The sequence below is a fragment of the Amphiura filiformis genome, unplaced genomic scaffold (genome assembly GCF_039555335.1).
Source record: "Amphiura filiformis unplaced genomic scaffold, Afil_fr2py scaffold_75, whole genome shotgun sequence".
NCBI classification, from domain to species: Eukaryota; Metazoa; Echinodermata; class Ophiuroidea; order Amphilepidida; family Amphiuridae; genus Amphiura; species Amphiura filiformis.
The window spans coordinates 204474-229174 of NW_027305539.1; the positions used below are offsets into that span (position 1 = coordinate 204474).

The following is a 24701-nucleotide window of genomic DNA, read 5'->3' on the forward strand; positions in this document are numbered from 1 at the left end:
CATTCGCGTATTCGCTGATAGACTGTGGATTCATCGCCGACTAACAACGCTTGGCTCCTGTACAAAGGTATATAGAAAGAGTTGTTGAATTGAGGTTATAAAGTTGGTGGTACATCTACAAGCAAATACTAGTATATGAAAAATTCAATATTTGTTGAGCTCTTTGATTTATGGCGTCCCTTAAGAAGAATGCCTTACTCGTCATGTTCAAGTATTGACAATTTGAAATGCGCATAATAAGATTTACTTCATTTATGACTTGCCTTTAGATGTGTGCATTAAAATGTACATAATAATATGTCCCTTGATTTATTACTTGCCTTTAGAAGTATTTATCACCCGTTATAATAAATCGTTCAGTTCATTTTATATGCATATGGTAACATAATAAAGAACACTTTTATCTGTCTATTTATTACTGATCCTTTTGAAATAAAAAGTAAAATAAATATTCATTATAACAAACTTTATCAGAGTATCTGTCTTTCAAAGACCTGTTATATTATTTCAATCTCTTTACAGCCGCTTTACATATTTTGTTTACATTCCTTAAGAAGAAACTATGATGTAAAGCAGCTTAAGTTCCAACTCAAATAACTCCTTATATGGCACAGGTGGTTAGCACCTGTTTTCTTTTACACATCATATTATTACATAAACACATCTGCAACACATACCATACATAGAAATAATGAAAGTAAAGATCAGTTAAGTCCCCTGAGTGATAATATGAGTCGAAGTGTGTCGCGTTTAGATTATTCCAATGCCTTAACACGACATATCAATACACATTGAAAGCATCTCAATTTAATGTCGTCGCAATCAATGTTGAAAAGTGTTATGGGTATTATTGATATGTTCATGAATATTATGTTGTGCTTTGATGTCTGGTGGCCCAGAGGTAAGGATGTTGACATCTTAGTGCTCAATTTGATATTTAGCGATGCGTAGAACGGGCGTCCTATTGTCCTCTGCCGAGTGATCATCTTCCATGCTGTTCTTCCCTGTGTTTTAATCGGCCATTTTTAGAGCATTAATGCCTGTTTCCCTTGGGGTCAGAATGTTGCTTATTTCAGAGCAGTCTTTTAAAAGACGACTATGTTCCTTTGCTCAACTTATCTTCTCGGAATTCTCCGCTTTTCATCCTGCTTGTAAAATCGGACCGCTTCCCATATCCATGTCCCGTGGTATTCGGTTGGCATCCCTTTAATTTAGTAGCTTCTGAGCACTATTGGACTTTGCCTGGCTTCGGCCGAATGTCATAAATAAATAAAAAATAAATTATAATATTTCATAATACTTCTTGTTGCATTTTTATTGCGATATGTACACCGCGGTTACTTTTGCAACATCACTTCATATATACCGTTTATAATAAGATAAATAAATTTTCTTTAGTTTATGGTGTGCCCTTGGAAGCATTAACTGACTTCTATCGTACAGCTCAATGTTAATATGTGAAGAAAGCATCATCGGTTTTTTTACTGATCATTTTAAATACAAACCTGATCCGAGTATCTGTTTTTCAAAGACCTGTTACTTCTTTTCAATCTCTTTAAAGCCGCTTTATAAATTTTGTTCATAAAATTCCATAAGAAAAATTGATGACTATAATGTCAAACAGCTTAAATTCCAGCTCAAGTAACTTCTCAAAAGGCATAGGCGTTTTGCACCTGTCATTCTTGTAATCATCACAATAATTATATTAATGTATCTGCAACAAATAGCATATTGATAATAAAAAAATATAGAGCAGTTAAGTCCCCTGAGTGATATGTGTGTCGATGTGTGTCGCGCTTAGTTGATTATTTTGATGCCTTTACACGATGCACTATAATTATACATTGTAAGTATTTTTAAGTTAAGATTGCGCTGTTTAAGAAACATTGTTTACGATTTTAACCAATATCTGTTTAACGCGGCTGTGTACTCTAGCCATTGTTTCTTTCTCAAAATTGAGTTTTTATGATATGTTTGTACCTTGTTATGTTTTTTATAAATACAAGGAATGAAAATCCAGATTTGTAAACTCCAACTGCAATATTTTAAGGATTTTATTTCACTATTCCACTCGTGTTTGAAATTGAAAAGGAAAGAAAATCTTTGTTGTACCAGCAAGGTACACGCACGCAACAACTCATCGCGTTGCGTATCGCGCAATTTGTTGACGCACAAATACGCGACGCATACGCGACGCTTATCTGCTTGCGCGGCGCATCTTATGGAAACACCACGGAAGCACTGATTTCACAAAAACCTAGTGGTCAAATGGCTCCGTTTTAGCTGATAAAATGTGGGGTTTTTCAAGTTCTTTCCCCCGATTTAAATATCAAGTTATGAATGGATTTCGCTCAAACTTCTCAAGGGGCTGTGGATTTACCCGATGTTCACGTAATATAAGTTTCAAAAACGAAAACTGTCGCATTCTCCTGTGAGATTCGATGAAAGTGCAAAATGTGACCACTTTAAACTTCAACGGCCATTATTTCAATGTTCATTTTCTCGGTAAAATGACGATTTAGGTACACGATAACTCAATAAATACAGCATCTATAGGTAAGCAAATATGATCATCGTAAAAAGCATGATCGACTCAAGAAACGGTTTTCTCATTTTTTATATTTTGGTCTATTTCCGATTTTGGGCATCATTTTGTGCAAATAGGCGTTTTTGAATTTTAAAAGTTCATTTTGATGCCTTATATGGTCAATATCTCAAAAAATAAGGCCAATATCAAAAAATAAAAAACCGTTTTTGGAATGGAGCCTCAAGATTGAGCTAAAAACAAAATAAAATATTTTGGAAAGAGTGTTTTTTGTTATGATGTACCTAACAAATATTGCCAAAAACTCATTTTTTGTGATTTTCTTCAAAATTGTTGTTTTTACCCCAAATCTGTATTTATATTAAGATTTATTGATGTCTTGCCTTCATAAAAATGTATACTTTTATATGTTTTGCGCGAATAATTACAAAGTTATTGCACTTTTACTACATGCATGTCTGAGAGTACACAGCCACCTTAAAGGCACATATTTTCTTTTAAACAATTTGGTTTAACAGGTTTAAACAGAAAAGTTTAATATCCGTTAACTTTTCACAAGTTAAAGCCTTTAAGCAAGTGGGTTAGTTACGGAAAAATCCTAGTTGTTTAAAGGGACATTTACAGATTTTGTGGGCATGGTCAACGGAAATTTTTAGAATGTTAATATTTTGATCTCATGATGTGGCGCAATCAACTTGAAATAACAAATAAAAATTGCAACAATATTTATTTTGACAAAACAGCATGATTTGTGAAAGTTATGAATTTCTCATCACTAGGCCTATGCTCAAAACTATATGTGTGTGTGGTGGTGTGTGTGAATATATCGTTTTGTTGCAAGCGTATTCTGATACAAGATAAAGTAAGTCTAAATTTTATAGCGGCAAATGCCTGCAATCCTAATAAAGGAATATTAATTAATGTGATCAAGGCAGGACCTTGGAACGCACTGGGCATAACAGACATGATCACTTGACGTACCAAAATCCCGGGCCAAAATAGTCTAAATAGTTTTCTTCATATTTAACTTCATATACAAGTCTTTTTGCAAACATTGAAACCTAAAAAATTTACCAGAACATACTGAATGTCCCTTTAACGATACATCTCGCGCCACGGAATTTTAACCAATTGTTGTTTAAAATGACAAAAGCAAATGGCGGCCACGAGTGAATGCTGGTCGTGCTGCTTATGGTCTCCTGAAACTTCGTTCAAATAGGTAGGTTTGAGTCAATCAGGTTGCACCAAACTCGAGATTCGTTTGATAGGCTATGCATAGACATCGTTGAGACATAAAGGATGGATATTGATGGGTTTATTTGCTAGATCTAACAACATCATTGGGATTGACATTCTAGCGATACTGTACTGTACTGGCGCGTGCACGGTGCATGTATATCACCTTTGTGTGTACCGCGATGTTCAGTATATGTGATGCGATCAAACAAAATCAGTCGGAACTCGGAAATATTAAATTTTCAGTTTCTCATAGGAGAGTTAATAGCATTTGCAAAGCTGCATTTTGCAGAAAACTCCATTGAAATTGAACAACCAGTTCCAAAGTTATGAGCAATTGAAGAGTTTCCAAAACAAGAGGAAACAAAGGGAAATGTTGCCTTTGTTTGGCTATATCTCAAAATCAATATTTCCGAGTTCCGACTGATTTTGTTTGATCGCATCACATATAGGCATACGCACAATAGCTTACAATGTAGACGAGATGCGAGAGAGAAAGGCTTATAGATTTTAATTTTTTACTCGGATACATTGCCCGGATACATAGCGGGTTGAATTGATAAAAAATACCAAAATACTTTATGCATGAAATTGTATTTTTGAACGAATCTCACAGTTGACCAAGATCTGATGACTTCAAATCTATCATGAATTATGTTTCAGTATAATTTTTTTTTTTAAAGAATGAAAGAAAGTCCCAATCATATTGACCTATTCATATATGTGACCCCTCAGCACAACCTGTTTTCTTGTACGCATCATAATTATATATTATTACATAAACACATCTGCAACAAATACCATACATAGAAATAATGAAAGTAAAGAGCAGTTAAGTCCCCTGAGAGTCGAATTGTGTCGCGTTCAGTAGATTATTCCAATGCCTTAACACCACATATCAATACACATTGAAAGCATCTCAATTTAATGTCATATTGTGGTAATCAATGTTGAAAAGTGTTATGGGTGTTATTGATATGATCATGCATATTATGTTGTACTTTGATGTCTGGTGGCCCGGAGGTAAGGATGTTGACATCTTAGTGCTCAATTTGATATTTAGCGATGCGTAGGACGAGTGTCCTATTGTCCTCTGCCGAGTGATCGTCCTGTTCTTCCCTGTGTTGTAATCGGTCTGTTTGAGAGCAATGCCTGTGTCCCTTGGGGTCAGGTCCTTCTCTTATGAAAAATGAAAACAAATTTTTTGATTTGCCAAGGCCCAAACAGGTCGCACTCACTTGCCGGAAATGATTTAGTACTCCACTCCTCGCATTTAAAACTTTCTGCTTCTCAAGATCAGAATGTTGCTTATTTCAGAGCAGTCTTAAGACGACTGTGTTCCTTTCTTCAACCTACCTTCTCTGGGTTCTCCGCTTTTCATCCTGCTTGTAAAATCGGACCTGTTCCCATATTTCTGTCTTGTCATACTCGGTTGGCATCCTTTTAATTTAGCTTTTGAGCACTGTTGGTCTTATAATATTTCATAATACTTCTTGTTGCATTGTTCTTTTTTGTTGCGATATGTACACCGCTGTTACTTTTGCAACATCGCTTCATAAATTCTGTTTATAATAAGATAAATAACTTTTCTTTATGGTGTGCCCTTGGAAGCATTAATTGTCTTTGATAATAAATCGTACAGCTCAATGTGAACATGTAAAGAAAGCATCATATATCGTTTTTACTGATCATTTTGAATGCAAGTAACTTAAATACAAACCTGATCCGAGTATCTGTTTTTCAAAGACCTGTTACTTCTTTTCGAGCTCTTTAAAGCCGCTTTGCATATTTTGTTCATAAATTCCATAAGAAAAATTGATGACTATAATGTCAAACAGCTTAATTTCCAGCTCCAATAACTTCGCATAAGGCACAGACGTTTTGCACCTGCCTTTCTTGTAATCATCACAATAATTTTATTAATGTATCTGCAACAAATAGCATACATATTAATAATACAAAATATAGAGCAGTTAAGTCCCCTGAGTGATATGAGTCGAAGTGTGTCGCGTTTAGTTGAACATTTTTATGCCTTAACACGATGCACTATAATTATACATTACTATTTCAATTCAATGTAATATCATAGTCGCAATAAAGGTTGAAACATGTAAGATTGTTCTTGATCTTTTCATGAATAATGCGGTATGTGATGTCTGGTGCCCAGAGGTAAAGATTTTCATGTATGGGAATGATTGTTTGCGATGTTGAAATTTTGCAGCAGGAGATTATCACATTTTGTTCTATGTTTCCCAACGTATTTTGTTGAAAGTTTTCCCGAGGAAGTACTTAAGATATAATGATCTGAAAACGTAAGTGATAAAACCTAGTGACTGCGCATAAGCGCTTCTTTTACCAATCTTTCATATAACTACCTTGATTTTGCACCATGTTTGTATCATCACATTGCTTGCTGGTATAATGTAAGGTTACAGAATTTGGTGGTTTCGAGACCTTCCAATTGTTGAGTTCTATTCTTCATTTGAAGACACATGTATAGTCAGTGTTATGTCCTTTGTGAATGGGGACATAATATACTGTACTCTGAATTCAATTCTCTTCCCATATTTACAAAGGACATACCACTTCCAATAAATGTGTTTTCAAGCAAAGAACATCAACCTAACAGTTGGAACGTCTCGAAATTCCCAACGTGTGACTTCACGCTTATTCTGTGGGTGCAGGGCGCAAATAAAAATGCAGTTTCTATAATAAAAAAATATCGTAGCAATTACTGCCTTTTAACTTAGTAGCCACGTGTGATCTGCTACCACGAAATGGGCGTAAAGTCGTGAGTTGGTAGTTTTGAGACTTTCTGGCTGATGCGTTGGTGTTCTTTGTTTCATTTAGCAACAGTGCAGCCAAGACGCTAGTCATCAGGCACCATCCTGACAGAACAAAATATCACCAGTAATGAAAAAAGGTTAACATTCAAATAATTATATATTAATCATTTTAATCACGCTGTTGTTCATTATTTTATGACATGTTGATATCTCGGGAATGAAACAAAGTGTTGTCTCGCATTCTTGTGCTTATGAATAATCTGGAAATGTGATCAAGATGATACAATAAATGTGCTGAATTATTTTATATTCAAGCGTTTATTTCAGGTTATAAAGTAGGTAGTATCTACAAGCAAAAAAATGAAAAATTCAATGTTGAGCTCTTTGATTTATGGGGTTCCTTAAGAAAAATGTCTTGCTCCCATGTTTAGTATTGACAATTTGAAATGCGCCTAATAAGATTTACTTGATTTATTACTTTGCCTTTAGATGTATTTATCACCCTTTATAATAAATCGCTCAGTTCTTTTTATATGCATATAATAACATAATAAAGAACACTTTTATCTGTCAAAGACCTCTTACTTCATTTCAATCTCTTTAAAGCCGATTTACATATTTTGTTTACATTCCTTAAGAAAAAAACTATGATGTAAAACAGCTTAAGTTCCAACTCAAATAACTCCTTATATGGCACAGGTGGTTAGCACCTGTTTTCTTTTACACATCATATTATTACATAAACACATCTGCAACAAATACCATACATAGAAATAATGAAAGTAAAGAGCAGTTAAGTCCCCTGAGTGATAATATGAGTCGAAGTGTGTCGCGTTTAGTAGATTATTCCAATGCCTTAACACCACATATCAATATACATTGAAAGCATCTCAATTTAATGTCAATCAATGTTGAAAAGTGTTATGGGTGTTATTGATGTGTTCATGCATATTATGTCGTGCTTTGATATCTTGTGGCCCGGAGGTAAGGATGTTGACATCTTGGTGCTCATTTTGATATTTAGCGATGCGTAGGACGGGTGTCCTATTGCCCTCTGCCGAGTGATTACCTGTGTTGCAATCGGTCTGTTTGAGAGCAATGCCTGTGTCCTGTGAAAAATGAAAACAAATCTTTTGATTTGCCAAGTTCCAAACAGATCGCACTCACTTGCCGGAGATGAATTAGTACCACCGCTCCTCGCATTTAAAACTTTCTGCTTCTCAAGATCAGACACACTCAGAATGTTGCTTATTGCACAGTCTTAAGACAACTGTGTTCCTTTGCTCAACCCACCTTCGCTGGTTCTCCGTTTTTCATCCTGCTTGTAAAATCGGACCTCTTCCCATATCCCGGTCCCGTCATACTCGGTTGGCATCCCTTTAATTAAGTAGCTTCTGCGTACTACTGGGCTTTGTCTGGCTTTGGCTGAAAGTAATAAATAAATACATAAAAAATAAATTATAATATCATAATACTTCTTGTTGCATTGGGTTTTTTGCGATTTGTACACCGCTGTTACTTTTGCAACATCGCTTCATAAATGCTGTTTATAATAAGATTTTCTTTAGTTTATGGTGTGCCATTGGAGGTATTAATTGCCTTTTATAATAAATCGTACAGCTCAATGTTAACATGTGAAGAAAGCATCATCGGGTTTTTTTACTGATCATTTTAAATGCAAGTATCTTAAATACTAACCTGATCCGGAGTATCTGATTTTCAAAGACCTGTTACTTCTTATCAATCTCTTTTAAGCCGCTTTGCATATTTTGTTCATAAAATTCCATAAGAAGAATGGATGACTATAATGTCAAACAGCTTAAATTCCAGCTCAAATAGCTTATCATAAGGCACAGACGGTTTGCACCTGTCTTTCTTGTAATCATCACAATAATTATATTAATGTATCTGCAACAAATACCATACATAATAATAACAAAGAATATAGAGCAGTTAAGTCTCCTGAGTGATATATGAGTCGAAGTGTGTCGCGCTTAGTTGATTATTTTGATGCCTTAAAACGATGCACTATAATCATATATACATTAAATATATTTCAATTTAATGTAATATAGTCGCAATAAATGTTGAAATGTGCTAAGATTGTTATTGATCTTTTCATGAATAATGCGTTGTATTATGTCTGGTGCCCACTGCCCAGAGGTAAAGATTTTAGGGCTCAATTTGAAATTTTAACAATATATGGGAATTATTGTTTGTGATGTTGAAATCTTGCAGCAGGAGATTATCACATTTTGTTCTATGTTTCCCAATGTATCTGTTGAAAGTTTTCCCGAGGAAGTACTTAAGATATAATGAGCTGAAAACGTAAGTGATAAAACCTAGTAACTGCGCATAAGCGTTGCTACACGGTAGAGCGGTAGAGTATGGTAGATCAATTTTCTGTTGGAGACAAAGCTGGATTTTGACAAATTCGACAAAATATCAACAAACAATATTTAATTGAGGGCTATTTTCTTCTAGTCAAATCTGAACCTTAACTAACTGAAATCAATTCAGGATATAGATACGAATGAAAAACAGAATGATTTATGTAAAAGCTGCTCTTTCGGGGTTTTCGGGATCACTTACAATTTGTACTCGATTTTGACAATTATTTTGCTGTGAGAGTCAGATAACACACTATGTTAGTCCAGCTAAATAACACAGTTCGTTGATGAAAATATTTCGTCGCTTCTTTAAGTCAATAAAACAATCAAGCACTATTGGCTTTCACTCCTGCCTTTGATGTATTGTGTTCTCTCCAACAAACTAGAACCGCGAACCGAAGTTTGAAGACTTCACACAATACGGTGACTTTTGTACTTTTGTTGTAGCTATAAAATGCCGCCTTTTCAGTTACTCTCAAGGTCTTATATATAATTTGCGGCCCTTAGAATAATCATTACTATTTATGGCATATTACGGCCTTTATAAAATAATTCATTACCTCAACACAAAACAATCAGATTCATTCACTGGCGTGCATTTTCTATTAAATTTCTAGAACATTCCATAAACAAATAAATCGAGATAAATATCAAAACAAGTGAAAACTAATGTCTGATGACAAAATACACCACTTTTAATGAATATTATAGAATATTTTTTGGGCACATAACATCGCTGAGTACTCATGTATGCAATTTTATTAGCATTACAAACCAAAGCAAAAAATAATCCAATTTCAATTCCTAAATGACATTGTTTTTGCATAAAAATCACAAAATTTTACTTAATTGATTTTAATCAGCATTAACTCATATTAAATGTAAAGAGCGGTCATGTTGCTTATTTTAATTTTATGATATACTATAATTAAAGCACAATTATAGTGGTTCCCTATTTTGAGCAATGTTTACCTTTATTTCACGGCTACATTCTTACCAGAATAAAAAGCTTATTATCTTCATTTCTGTGTTTTCTTTTTAGACTGATGTAGAATTTAAATCCAGCTATTTAGAATTGGCGAACACTATAGACCAAGTTGGAACAGATATTATCTCACACGCAAGGACAACAGAAGAGGTAAGAAACAACATGAACATAGGTTATTCCATGCAAAACTTGCACTACCTCTGCGGAAAAGTTTGTAAATATCTTTCACAGGAGGAGTATGAAATTCAAATGGAATCAGTATAATTGACTTACTCAATTTACAAAGCTTCTTGATGTGTTTATTCCATTGGAAATTCACACTCCCTCTGGAAAAATATGTCACAAATCTTACACAGGGGTGTGGATTTTAAACGGAATATCACATTGATAAGATTTATCACGTCACTGTTACCTATTCGGCAAATAGGAACAGAATTTCAAATTCAATGGTATCTTCATTTTTCAGAGAAAGCAAAAACTGTTAAATATATTTATTTATATAGATAAGTGCGAAATTTTCATCTTGCAAAATCTCAAATATGATTGTGTTGTTGTTTTTATTGTTCTCTATTTGCCAAATTAGGTAAGAGTCAAAATGTACAAAAAAGGTTTTTCATACCACGAGACAATAGAAAACAAAACACTCGCCAACTTTCTTTGAGGCAAACATGGAATCAATATCTTAGCGAACCTACCTTTGACTAACGTAGTTCTACTGTGTATAAGGTAGTGTTGGCAACGATGTTATTAATCACACGACTCAATACTTTGCCCTAACAACAAACTTAATGGTAGTGTACTTTTTCCTAACACCGCGCTTCTTTCGTTAAAACGAAATAACCTAATATATGTGATACCACTTCTACTCATCGAAAAAGGAAGTGAAAGAAATGAAAGAACATAAGTATCGACAAGTGACTCATTTCGCAATGCAATCATGCATTATATAAAAAGAAAAAAGTTTCCACGGCTTAGATAGGACTCGAACCAGCGATCCGAAGTGTCGTTGTTTATGAGTCCAACTCTTTACCGCTAGGCCACGGGGGCATGCCAATCAGAGAAGTATATTAATAAAAACATACATCTCATAATGCTATGTTTAGCCTTTTGTTTACATAAAAATAACACATTTGTAAAGACGGATTGGCCGTTTTACGTATAAATAGCACGAACGTTTGGAGAAGGTCTCAAACAAACAATGTTGACACTGATACGGTCATGAAATAGCATATGTTGAGAAATATCTGCTTCACAATGTTTTGTTTTGGTTTTCGGAATTTGACATTAAAATTTATAACTTCATGACATTATCATTTTAAATCAACAAAAGATATTTTTATAATATATGGTATCACTCTTTCTTTAGAGTCTTTAGAACATGTATGTGAAATAGCTTCAAACAGCATTGACCTATAAAAAAGGCGAGAGGTGCCATATTTTAAATCTCAGGCTAGAATTAAGATCGGTAGAGCGTTTCTTTTCGATCGATTACAAACATTATTTTTTGTCATTGATTGAAATTGTGTCTGTCAATATCGTTACACTACAATTTATAATCCAAGGGCTCTTTGATTTCTTCAAATATTTTTTTATAATGATAGAGCGAATCCCCTGGCCCCAATAATTACGCACAAATGATCGCGCCGCCTTAAAGATCGGAATTTAATGCTTCGATCTTTTGTCACAGCTACGTTATCTTCACTACTAAAATCAATCAGTAATATTGCTTTTGGGTAAATAACACTACAGGAAAACAAGTTCCTTAACCTGTAAGTACTCAGCCACGAAGTATTGGTACTTGAGACACGTTTGCGCCAAATACGTACCTCGAGTGTCTCTTGTCATTATTGGGTTGATTACAGATACAGTTGGAAAGAGGGATCCGGAAATTGGTCAACGCTCGAACAATGAGTACCATCGACTCGCAGACAGTATATGCATTAGTTAAGACCAATTATATAAACACCACTTGTTTGACACATTTGAATCTGGACTGATGTGGTCCAAATAGAGGTGCGTGAAGCATATAATTTATTTTCTTCAGTTGTGGGTATTAGTTAGCGTACTTACTGACGCATAGTCGAATAGGTTTGCTTCTAGCACGTTTAGCGCGTGCGCGTGCGTTGAAGCGCACATTTTTACACGGATCTAAATTGAACTGAATTCGTTAGATCGGGGTAGATGTGAATTTTCTAACACCTCGGTCTAGCTGCTAAACAAAATACTTTGAAAACTGTCTGCTGTGTCTGAAGGGAATTTTAATTTTCGGCTAAAAGCTCAATGTTGGGCATCTTAACATTTATAAAAAAATCTTGAATTCAGACATTTTTGTCCTATGGGACAATATAATGCTTGGGTGTTTATCCTTACAAAACGCTGTGGTTTGTAAAGCTTTTGCACTAAAACAAGATAAAGTTAGATTTTTTGGCAACAACTTCTGAAATGCCTGCGGCATTTTGGTTAGGAGACCATCAGCAGTTTTAATTAAAAAGTAGATTGCGTTTGAATGCAAATACGTGCATACTGTGAATACGTGATTGATAACATCGCACAATAATAAAACTTGCGCATCATAAAATTGAAATTACGCATTGACATTATGTGATATTTGGGGTTTTGTCATTTTGTGAACACGTGACTGCAAATTGTGCGTGTGTTGTGCAGGGGTAAATGGGGATTGTGGTCGCTAATGGTATTATAAATGTACCAGCCCTACATTCCAATACCCTATTCCAACCCCACGTATACCGCAACCCCTCACACTATACTCACCACCATGTATTACGTATTTGTTTTTATTATTGTTATTTTTTTCGAAGTACGGAAATTCTACATTAGTATCACACGTGAAATGTGGGTATTTATGCAAATGTTGTGTGTGGGGCGGAGTAATGGTGATTTTTTGGGGTGTGGGGTGTATGTTAAACATAAGCATATTCGGATAAACCATGCACTTTTCCCGTTCCATTTAAAAGTTTAATAAAAGGACTTGGCACCTGATAACAGGTTATATAAATGCACTACAAAAGTTCACGTTATCGTCTACCTGACAGTATATCATTATTCCCTATATAATACCTTTTGAATGGGTAATTTATCTTACCAAAATCGTACGTTATATTTACCTTGTTTTTCTCTGTCGTTAATTTCCTACACACGGTTCTTATCTTAAGCTGAATTTATACTTCATCGTTGGTACCTGCCCAATAAGGTAGCGCGATTTTCTCAACGCAACAGAAAACACTCTACCTCATTGACCAAAACAAATCGTTCGTCACTCAACGATGGAGCAAACTAGGATTATTCATCACTCTGAAAACCTGTTTTGTGACCAGTTACTACATAAGGAGTTTGTCAAGACTACAATCTGGTCTTCATTGACAGTCAGTACCACCGATAATAAGCTTATTAAAATTCACGCGAGAACATTTTTCATCGTTATAAGTCTTAGGTGTTAAAGAATTGGGTAATATTTAATATTCTGGATACACAGTTTCCTAACCAATTAGAATACAGTATCACATTAAAAGACAATTATTATACCTACTTTTAAATGATGAATGCAAATTATGTTTTCCCCTCAAGAGATCTACGACTAATGAATTAAACGATTTATATCGATATAATATGCAATACTTTTTAAAGCTACTTCAAAATAAGGGAAGATAATTTCACAATTCCTTCATTGTTCAATATTGTTTTTGTTTTGTTAATGTGCTTAATTTTTGCAGTAATTAGTTTATAAGCATGAGGAGATGTCTTGAATTCATTGTTAAACTGGTTCATTACTTACGTCACTAAAACTAATTTTACATATACCTTCAAAACAATTATCAATATTCATTTATTTATTAGTCCATTAAACAATAGGACAATATAATATTTAAATATGTTTTCTTTACTTTTTATGCAATAAAATATGTTCAGTTTGGGTCTGGTTTCTTGGCACATCACGTTTTTTATATCAATTTCTCATACACATTTCAAAAACAAAACAGCATAAAATAAAACGCCACATGACTAATGCAATTTAAACTAAGTCGGACCAAAAACCTCTTGTAAACATCTCACAAAAAGTAACTAACCCCCTTAAATAATGGCTATTATTCAAAAAGGGGCTATTGTATTACAAATTTGTAAAATGCGTTGGAAGCAGAATTTATGTCCGCGCATTTTGACACCTCAATTGATACGATAGCCCAGAAAACAATAAAACACCGGTCAATTTAATGTAGTGAGGTCCAGATTTGAAAGTTGCACTTGCATACAAATGTTAATAATACAAAAAAGCACTCAGATATCATTACACAGATTTCCTTCCATTACATTGAATACAAAATCAATACAATGTATTGCAACTTTCAAATCTTGGGTTACATTGATTTAAATGTACGCTGTGACGTCAATATTTAGACAATGTCTTTGACATCTACCTGCCATCAAGCTTAAAGTCTGAAATAAGATTGAAGCGAGGAACAGGAGCCAGAAGACGGTGACAGGATGAGTGGTACTGAGAACAATACAGAACTCTTCCATTTCCTTGCAGACAAAATTGACGACATGGATACAGTCGATCCGGTAGTCGTAAGGTGGAACTTGCCCTCAGCAATGATGTGATCAATTTGGACGATATTTCTCCATTTAGCCATTTTCTCCATTTAGTGTTTGTATACGTCAGGCATGCGGTAAAGAAAGGCAAGAAAGTCCTAATGATAAAGGCAAATAATATTGATGTTGTCGTTATTGCAATATCTACTTTGACCTCCTTGCAAGAACTTGGCCTGCAGAAGTTGTGGCTTGCCTTTGGTCAATGATCATATCTGAGATGTATACCAATACATGAACTCGTTGATGCAATTGGCCCTGAAAAGACTAATGGAATGCTCTTCGCTCACGCCTTAAGTGGTAGTGATATTGAGTCTGCCTTCCGTGGTAAAGCAAAGCCTGGCAAACATGGAATGTGCATAATGGGGCATCAAATGTTTTCTCAAAACTAAATATCTGCTACAAGAGTGAATGATGTACGTTTAGAACTCTTTGCTCGTAAGCAGAGATCATTTGATTCGATCCCACCTACTGGTATGATTTGGAGTCAATCAACAGTATCCCAGCCAGAGAATTGGGGCTGGACACAGTAAGCTCATATTTGCAAGATCTTCTGGAGTACCTTTCCTCCTATTGGACTACTGGTCAAGAACTAACAAAATGTGAATGTACTAAGGAATGTCATGGACGATGCAAGTGTTACAAATATGGTCTTCCCCGTACACTACAGTGCTCATGTTAATGCCAGGACTGATGAGAACAAGTTTTATTACATTTATGTTAAAACACAGATTTGTAAGCATCAAGGGCACACAAATATGTCAAGTCAGATCACAATTCATATCATCAGGCTCTTCAATTATGACAGTTAACTGTAGCTTCACTGTATGACCATTTGATTCTTTGTAACATTAATATTTGTTATTCAATGGCGGCCATCTTGTATAAAATGGCGGTCATCTTGGATTTTTAAGTGGTTTTTATTTCTTCATGACAAGATACACAAGGAGAGGATAACTGCAAATTTTGGTGGTTGTATGACCAATTAATTGTTGTAACATCAATATATGTCATTCAGTTGCGACCATCTTGGAATGAATAGCCGCCATCTTGAAAAATACAGACGCCATTTTGGATTTTTTAAGTGTTTTGTATTTCTGCTTGATAAGGGACACAAAGAAAGGTTAGTTGCAACCTTTGGAGCTTGTATGACCAATAAATTCTTTATAACATTAATATGTGTCATTCAGTGGCGGCCATCTTGAAAAAATGGCGACCATGTTGGATTTTAATTTGGCTAACGTTGTTTTTGTATAAAGTGACCCAAAGGGTGTGTCTGTACCAATTTTGGTGCTTGTATCACTAAATGCACAATTGTGGCCATATAAGTCAATAATCTGCCCAGCTAATAGGTTATTCCATGCAAAACTTGCACTACCTCTGCGGAAAAGTTTGTAAATATCTTTCACAGGAGGAGTATGAAATTCAAATGGAATCAGTATAATTGACTTACTCAATTTACAAAGCTTCTTGATGTGTTTATTCCATTGGAAATTCACACTCCCTCTGGAAAAATATGTCACAAATCTTACACAGGGGTGTGGATTTTAAACGGAATATCACATTGATAAGATTTATCACGTCACTGTTACCTATTCGGCAAATAGGAACAGAATTTCAAATTCAATGGTATCTTCATTTTTCAGAGAAAGCAAAAACTGTTAAATATATTTATTTATATAGATAAGTGCGAAATTTTCATCTTGCAAAATCTCAAATATGATTGTGTTGTTGTTTTTATTGTTCTCTATTTGCCAAATTAGGTAAGAGTCAAAATGTACAAAAAAGGTTTTTCATACCACGAGACAATAGAAAACAAAACACTCGCCAACTTTCTTTGAGGCAAACATGGAATCAATATCTTAGCGAACCTACCTTTGACTAACGTAGTTCTACTGTGTATAAGGTAGTGTTGGCAACGATGTTATTAATCACACGACTCAATACTTTGCCCTAACAACAAACTTAATGGTAGTGTACTTTTTCCTAACACCGCGCTTCTTTCGTTAAAACGAAATAACCTAATATATGTGATACCACTTCTACTCATCGAAAAAGGAAGTGAAAGAAATGAAAGAACATAAGTATCGACAAGTGACTCATTTCGCAATGCAATCATGCATTATATAAAAAGAAAAAAGTTTCCACGGCTTAGATAGGACTCGAACCAGCGATCCGAAGTGTCGTTGTTTATGAGTCCAACTCTTTACCGCTAGGCCACGGGGGCATGCCAATCAGAGAAGTATATTAATAAAAACATACATCTCATAATGCTATGTTTAGCCTTTTGTTTACATAAAAATAACACATTTGTAAAGACGGATTGGCCGTTTTACGTATAAATAGCACGAACGTTTGGAGAAGGTCTCAAACAAACAATGTTGACACTGATACGGTCATGAAATAGCATATGTTGAGAAATATCTGCTTCACAATGTTTTGTTTTGGTTTTCGGAATTTGACATTAAAATTTATAACTTCATGACATTATCATTTTAAATCAACAAAAGATATTTTTATAATATATGGTATCACTCTTTCTTTAGAGTCTTTAGAACATGTATGTGAAATAGCTTCAAACAGCATTGACCTATAAAAAAGGCGAGAGGTGCCATATTTAAGGATTCAGGCTAAATTCAAAATTTATAAAACGTTTCTTTTCGATCGATTACAAACATTATTTTTTGTCATTGATTGAAATTGTGTCTGTCAATATCGTTACACTACAATTTATAATCCAAGGGCTCTTTGATTTCTTCAAATATTTTTTATAATGATAGAGCGAATCCCTGGCCCCAATAATTACGCACAAATGATCGCGCCGCCTTAAAGATCGGAATTTAATGCTTCGATCTTTTGTCACAGCTACGTTATCTTCACTACTAAAATCAATCAGTAATATTGCTTTTGGGTAAATAACACTACAGGAAAACAAGTTCCTTAACCTGTAAGTACTCAGCCACGAAGTATTGGTACTTGAGACACGTTTGCGCCAAATACGTACCTCGAGTGTCTCTTGTCATTATTGGGTTGATTACAGATACAGTTGGAAAGAGGGATCCGGAAATTGGTCAACGCTCGAACAATGAGTACCATCGACTCGCAGACAGTATATGCATTAGTTAAGACCAATTATATAAACACCACTTGTTTGACACATTTGAATCTGGACTGATGTGGTCCAAATAGAGGTGCGTGAAGCATATAATTTATTTTCTTCAGTTGTGGGTATTAGTTAGCGTACTTACTGACGCATAGTCGAATAGGTTTGCTTCTAGCACGTTTAGCGCGTGCGCGTGCGTTGAAGCGCACATTTTTACACGGATCTAAATTGAACTGAATTCGTTAGATCGGGGTAGATGTGAATTTTCTAACACCTCGGTCTAGCTGCTAAACAAAATACTTTGAAAACTGTCTGCTGTGTCTGAAGGGAATTTTAATTTTCGGCTAAAAGCTCAATGTTGGGCATCTTAACATTTATAAAAAAATCTTGAATTCAGACATTTTTGTCCTATGGGACAATATAATGCTTGGTGTTTATCCTTACAAAACGCTGTGGTTTGTAAAGCTTTTGCACTAAAACAAGATAAAGTTAGATTTTTTGGCAACAACTTCTGAAATGCCTGCGGCATTTTGGTTAGAGAGACCATCAGCAGTTTTAATTAAAAAGTAGATTGCGTTTGAATGCAAATACGTGCATACTGTGAATACGTGATTGATAACATCGCACAATAATAAAACTTGCGCATCATAAAATTGAAATTACGCATTGACATTATGTGATATTTGGGGTTTTGTCATTTTGTGAACACGTGACTGCAAATTGTGCGTGTGTTGTGCAGGGGTAAATGGGGATTGTGGTCGCTAATGGTATTATAAATGTACCAGCCCTACATTCCAATACCCTATTCCAACCCCACGTATACCGCAACCCCTCACACTATACTCACCACCATGTATTACGTATTTGTTTTTATTATTGTTATTTTTTTCGAAGTACGGAAATTCTACATTAGTATCACACGTGAAATGTGGGTATTTATGCAAATGTTGTGTGTGGGGCGGAGTAATGGTGATTTTTTGGGGTGTGGGGTGTATGTTAAACATAAGCATATTCGGATAAACCATGCACTTTTCCCGTTCCATTTAAAAGTTTAATAAAAGGACTTGGCACCTGATAACAGGTTATATAAATGCACTACAAAAGTTCACGTTATCGTCTACCTGACAGTATATCATTATTCCCTATATAATACCTTTTGAATGGGTAATTTATCTTACCAAAATCGTACGTTATATTTACCTTGTTTTTCTCTGTCGTTAATTTCCTACACACGGTTCTTATCTTAAGCTGAATTTATACTTCATCGTTGGTACCTGCCCAATAAGGTAGCGCGATTTTCTCAACGCAACAGAAAACACTCTACCTCATTGACCAAAACAAATCGTTCGTCACTCAACGATGGAGCAAACTAGGGATTATTCATCACTCTGAAAACCTGTTTTTGTGACCAGTTACTACATAAGGAGTTTGTCAAGACTACAATCTGGTCTTCATTGACAGTCAGTACCACCGATAATAAGCTTATTAAAATTCACGCGAGAACATTTTTCATCGTTATAAGTCTTAGGTGTTAAAGAATTGGGTAATATTTAATATTCTGGATACACAGTTTCCTAACCAATTAGAATACAGTATCACATTAAAAAGACAATTATTATACCTACTTTTAAATGATGAATGCAAATTATGTTTTCCCCTCAAGAGATCTACGACTAATGAATTAAACGATTTATATCGATATAATATGCAATACTTTTTAAAGCTACTTCAAAATAAGGAAGATAATTTCACAATTCCTTCATTGTTCAATATTGTTTTTGTTTTGTTAATGTGCTTAATTTTTGCAGTAATTAGTTTATAAGCATGAGGAGATGTCTTGAATTCATTGTTAAACTGGTTCATTACTTACGTCACTAAAACTAATTTTACATATACCTTCAAAACAATTATCAATATTCATTTATTTATTAGTCCATTAAACAATAGGACAATATAATATTTAAATATGTTTTCTTTACTTTTTATGCAATAAAATATGTTCAGTTTGGGTCTGGTTTCTTGGCACATCACGTTTTTTATATCAATTTCTCATACACATTTCAAAAACAAAACAGCATAAAATAAAACGCCACATGACTAATGCAATTTAAACTAAGTCGGACCAAAAACCTCTTGTAAACATCTCACAAAAAGTAACTAACCCCCCTTAAATAATGGCTATTATTCAAAAAGGGGCTATTGTATTACAAATTTGTAAAATGCGTTGGAAGCAGAATTTATGTCCGCGCATTTTGACACCTCAATTGATACGATAGCCCAGAAAACAATAAAACACCGGTCAATTTAATGTAGTGAGGTCCAGATTTGAAAGTTGCACTTGCATACAAATGTTAATAATACAAAAGCACTCAGATATCATTACACAGATTTCCTTCCATTACATTGAATACAAAATCAATACAATGTATTGCAACTTTCAAATCTTGGGTTACATTGATTTAAATGTACGCTGTGACGTCAATATTTAGTCAATATTGCTGCAAATGAGGTGTCAAAATGTGCAGAAATAAATTCTGCTTCCAACGCATTTTACAGATTTGTAATACAATCACCCTATTTTGAATAATGGTCATTATTTAAGGGGGGTTAATTACTTTTTTGAGATGTTTATAATAAGATTATTGAAATTATACTGACAAAACAGCACTTCAATTCTGATAGAAAAAGTTACTATATGATGTATGAGAATGATGCTGTTAATCTAAACCGCCCCTTTAAATAATTCAATTAGAGTGTGCATATTCATTGCGTACCATCTTGCTTAAGGTGATTTCAGAATTGCGTAACCCAATTGAACTCTGAAAACAAAAAGTAAAATGCATCAATTTGTCAATTCTTGCAAAATATCGATGGGGCAATTAACAACTAAACTAGCAATAGTTTTGCTTGTGGCTCTTTCGAACTCATTTTAACGTTAGTTCAATTCTGAGTTTGGGAGAAAAGAATATTTTTCATGCTTGCAAGTTTGCAAGTTGTTAACGCAAGACAAGTACCATACTTGAATACTAATGTTGTCACTAAATTACTATCCTAAGTAGGGCAATCACACTCAGGTAATAAGCAAGCCAAGTACCGTACTTGAATAATAATGTTGAATAATAATATGTGGTGCATAATGATCAACCTAGTCAAGAGCACTTACACTTGGTGATGGCGGGAAAAACTTTTTTCCTTCTCTTTTTTTTATATTGAAGACCACTACATCAAAAAGTATGGTTGATGTAAGACCATGGAAGATATAATATGATAAAATGCCATTCAAGTAATACCTTTTCAAACAAAGGTGTCATTGGATTGTGGAAAAACTTTCCTGCAGGAGGGACAGTTGTTTTGTTTGGCCTTTTTCTTCATTTCGTTCCATCTTCCTAAAGGTACTTTGCGCGCCACAATGAATTCGTAAAAAAAACGTTCATGGGGAAATTCTTTCAAAATTTTGAACAAAATCAAAACCTGTAACAACTGAACTGAGCTCATTTTAACGTTGATTCCATTTTGTTATTGTTATCTTTTGAGTGGGGTATTTGTCTGTGTTGTCAATCTTTTAGTGTGAAAGATGTTAGCTAATAATGAGGAAACCAAGTATCGTACTTGAATGATAATGTTGCCAGTATATTACCATTCCAAGTAGGACAATCACGCACGTTAAAGTGAGTGTGGTGCATAGTGATCAACCTACTCAAGGCCACTTACACTTGGTTATGGTGGGAAAGAAATTATTTCCTCCTCCTCCTCCTCCTCATCCTTCTTCTTCTTCTTCTTCTGCTTCTACTTTTCTTCTTCTTCTGCTCCTTCTTTTTCTTTTTTCATTTCTTTTTCTTTTTCATTTTCTTTGTCTTGTACTTTTTCGGGTGTTTTTTCTTCTTTGGGGCGCGATGTGACACATTGCCACGGGAGACTACAGAACATTATAAAGAGTTTTGAACTCTATGCATTGTGACTACGTATGATGCAAATTAATCTTCTCAGGGAATCAGACTCTAAGTATAATAAACTATTAAAATAAACAAATTTATTTAATCAATTAATTTTCAATACCATTTTTGTAAGAAACTCAAAGTTTAATCGTTCAAATTGTTCTTACGTTTTCGTCTTGCAATCATTTCCCTCTTGGTTTTGTTATTTTATATCGTTATACCTGGAAGCATTTCACTGCGTTTTTAAAAAAAATGCTTAACATGCTTTTGAATGAAGATTTGACGTCTCCGGGCTATTTTCCGTGCCGTGTTAATTAAGCCCGTTTAATAGCAATGCTTACAAACAATCACATTGATTCAATATTATAAAAATCGTGTTAAGAATTAGGTTATGTAATGTATTTCTTCATTCATCTTTCTTTTATGGTGGAGTAGTTTACTATTTGAAAATATAACGTTGCCTTTAACTTTATAATGTGAAAAGGTTATTTTGTCTACATTGATCTTCAAGAAAAATTAGTATTTTGAAGACAGCAAATAGTGAGAGGAATTTTGTATCGATGTTTACGTATGATAAGTGATTCATGAATAGCTATTTATCCGATACAGTATAAACGTTGATTACCATCCCAGCAAAAGCAAAATGTTTTACAGAAAACTTTTTAAAAAATGTCGGGTTATATAAAAAGGAATAAAAACGTTTTAATAACGTCTAAAAACATTTTTTGAACAATTTCAGCGACTATATGAACATTTCTAACAGAATGATATTTAAGTGTTGACAAAATATTTTGCTAAAAAGTTTTTGCCCAAAATATTTTACAATAACATTTTAGAAATGTTTTCTTGACATTAATATAACCCGACATTTTATTGTTTTTAAAAATATTTTGCATAAACGTCTTAAGAACATTTTTGTGTTTTTTGGGATACTGATGTAAATGCTTTTGCTTATTTAATTTGACGGTCTCCCGGGGATGCTTATCGCTAAGTAAATACACATGTTCTTCAAAACCGTGTTTACTTCCTGAAAACGTGTATTTAAACCAAAGAACATCTAATACTGATGTTGGCTTAATTCGTTATTTCATAATCCTCTTCGTATGCGTATATGCAGCGCCTCCTTTGATCCATGTTGAATGAAAGTGTAGGCTATAATTAAAATCATTGCTTATTTTTCTCAAGAAAGCTTACCAAATGTAATATAAAAAAAGAAATCAATACTTACGCTACTGGGGCAACATTATGACAAATCCCCACACCTACTTGGATATTACTTTACCTTTAACCTGTAAAAAATCATGTTTCTCTCTATTTTCTCCATGAAAATAATATGGTTTTCACCCTGTATCCCTGTATCCCCGCCACCATCATAAGATTTTGAGCTCCGATGCTGTCTAGGGGCAAATCCCCACCCGTACTTGGGTTATTTTACCTTTAACCTGTAAAAAATCGTGTTTCTCTCTATTTTCTCCATGAAAATAATATGGTTTTCACCATGTATCCCCCGCCACCATCGTCAGATTTTGATCTCCGATGTTGTCCAGAGTAGTAATGTTTTAAACATTTTAACTTCATAATTTTTCTTTTCTTTTTAGATAATGACGGTACTCACCCATTACGAGCCAACCGACGATACACCTAATGTTGATCAGCGTACTTTAGGACCATTGCCTAAACTTGCAAGAGCCATTGATTTTGACCAAAGAAAGGTAACATTACTATCAAAATAGCGTAACATGTAAAGTATTCAAAATATTTCGTTATGAAATAGCACAAATTCACCTTCATTTTGGACTAAATTAGTCTGAAATTGAAATTCAATGTTCCAATAATAAATACCGCAACAAAATATGCTCCCCTCTAGGTTTAATGTTTACGCCCCAACTGTGCACATATCTGTTGATGAAGTATAAACTTTGATCAAGTAGGTCATAGGGAAGAAGACCAGTTATGTTTGGTTTATGCGTTAAAATACCAAAAAATAAGTTTCCGGCGGTACAATTCATTCAGGGACACTCTGTAGCCTAGCTACAGAGCGAAAAGGTGTTTTTAATTTTGTGGTAACATACTCAAGGTTCAAAAGGTTAACAAGACGGAAGTCGGCTAGAAATCGTCAAATGTAGAGCGGGTGAGGCATGTGGTACAGATAATACTAAGGGCTTTAGAATGGAGGCAAACTATTTATTTGGCTTGGGTATTAAGATGTGCAGGAAATGATGCCGGGAGAAAGTTGCTTAGAAGTGGTGATTAGAAGAAACCAACAGGGAAAGAAGACATGGGCATGGTCGAGTAGTGTCTTTGACGTCATTAAAGTCGTTACATTGTTTTGCGATAGTAACGTGACCTGTTTGCAATCCCAGCAAACACAAAACGTTTTCGACATCATTCGCAAAAGGTTATAAAAGGTTGTCAGAAAACGTTTAAATGTCGGGTTATATAAAGGGTATATTAAGAGTATAAAACGTTTTCTTTACTTTAAAAAACATTTTTTTTTTTTTTTCTGCTCAGCAAACAAAAATGTTTTACAGAAAACGTTTAAATGTCGGGTTATATAAAGGGTATAAAAACGTTTTAATAACATTCCAAAAACATTCTTGAAAACTTGATACAAAACATTCTAAACAGAATGTTATTTTGGGATTGAAAAAATATTTTGCGAAAAATGTTTGCCTAAAATATTTGCAATAACGTTTTAAAAACGTTTCCATGACCTTTATATAACCCGCAATTTAAATGTTATTAAAAGGTTTTGAAAAGAACATTTTACGAACATTTCAGTTTTTGCTGAGTTCAAATATTTTAACATAATGTTATTTGAGTATTGACAAAATATTTGGCAAAAATGTTTGCAAAAATAGTTTAAAATAACATTTTTTGAAAACATTTTAAAAATATTGTTGTAGTGTGTTTTCATACAAAACGTTTTAAAACGTTATCATGACCTTTATATACCCCGACATTTTAATGTTATTAAAACGTTTTTACCTAAACTAAAAGCCAAAATATAACTTGTTTAAAACGTTTTTAAAACGTTTTTGTGTTTGCTGGGATCTTGCAATCCTTGGAATACTCCTGTCTTCTTTCAATGTTACTTTCGACTGACCACCTCT

The 24701-nt window shown here is 34.2% G+C and overlaps 1 protein-coding gene across 1 annotated transcript in view; it reads left to right on the forward strand.

Annotated features, from left to right (window-relative positions):
- LOC140144719 (transient receptor potential protein-like) overlaps window positions 1–23321 on the forward strand; it is a 75932-nt gene extending 52611 nt beyond the window's left edge. The window contains exons 5-6 of the mRNA XM_072166532.1: window positions 10000–10095; window positions 23187–23321. Coding sequence (XP_072022633.1) covers window positions 10000–10095; window positions 23187–23321 — 231 coding nt within the window. The remainder of the gene's footprint in view (window positions 1–9999; window positions 10096–23186) is intronic.
- The last annotated feature ends 1380 nt before the right edge of the window (window positions 23322–24701 follow it).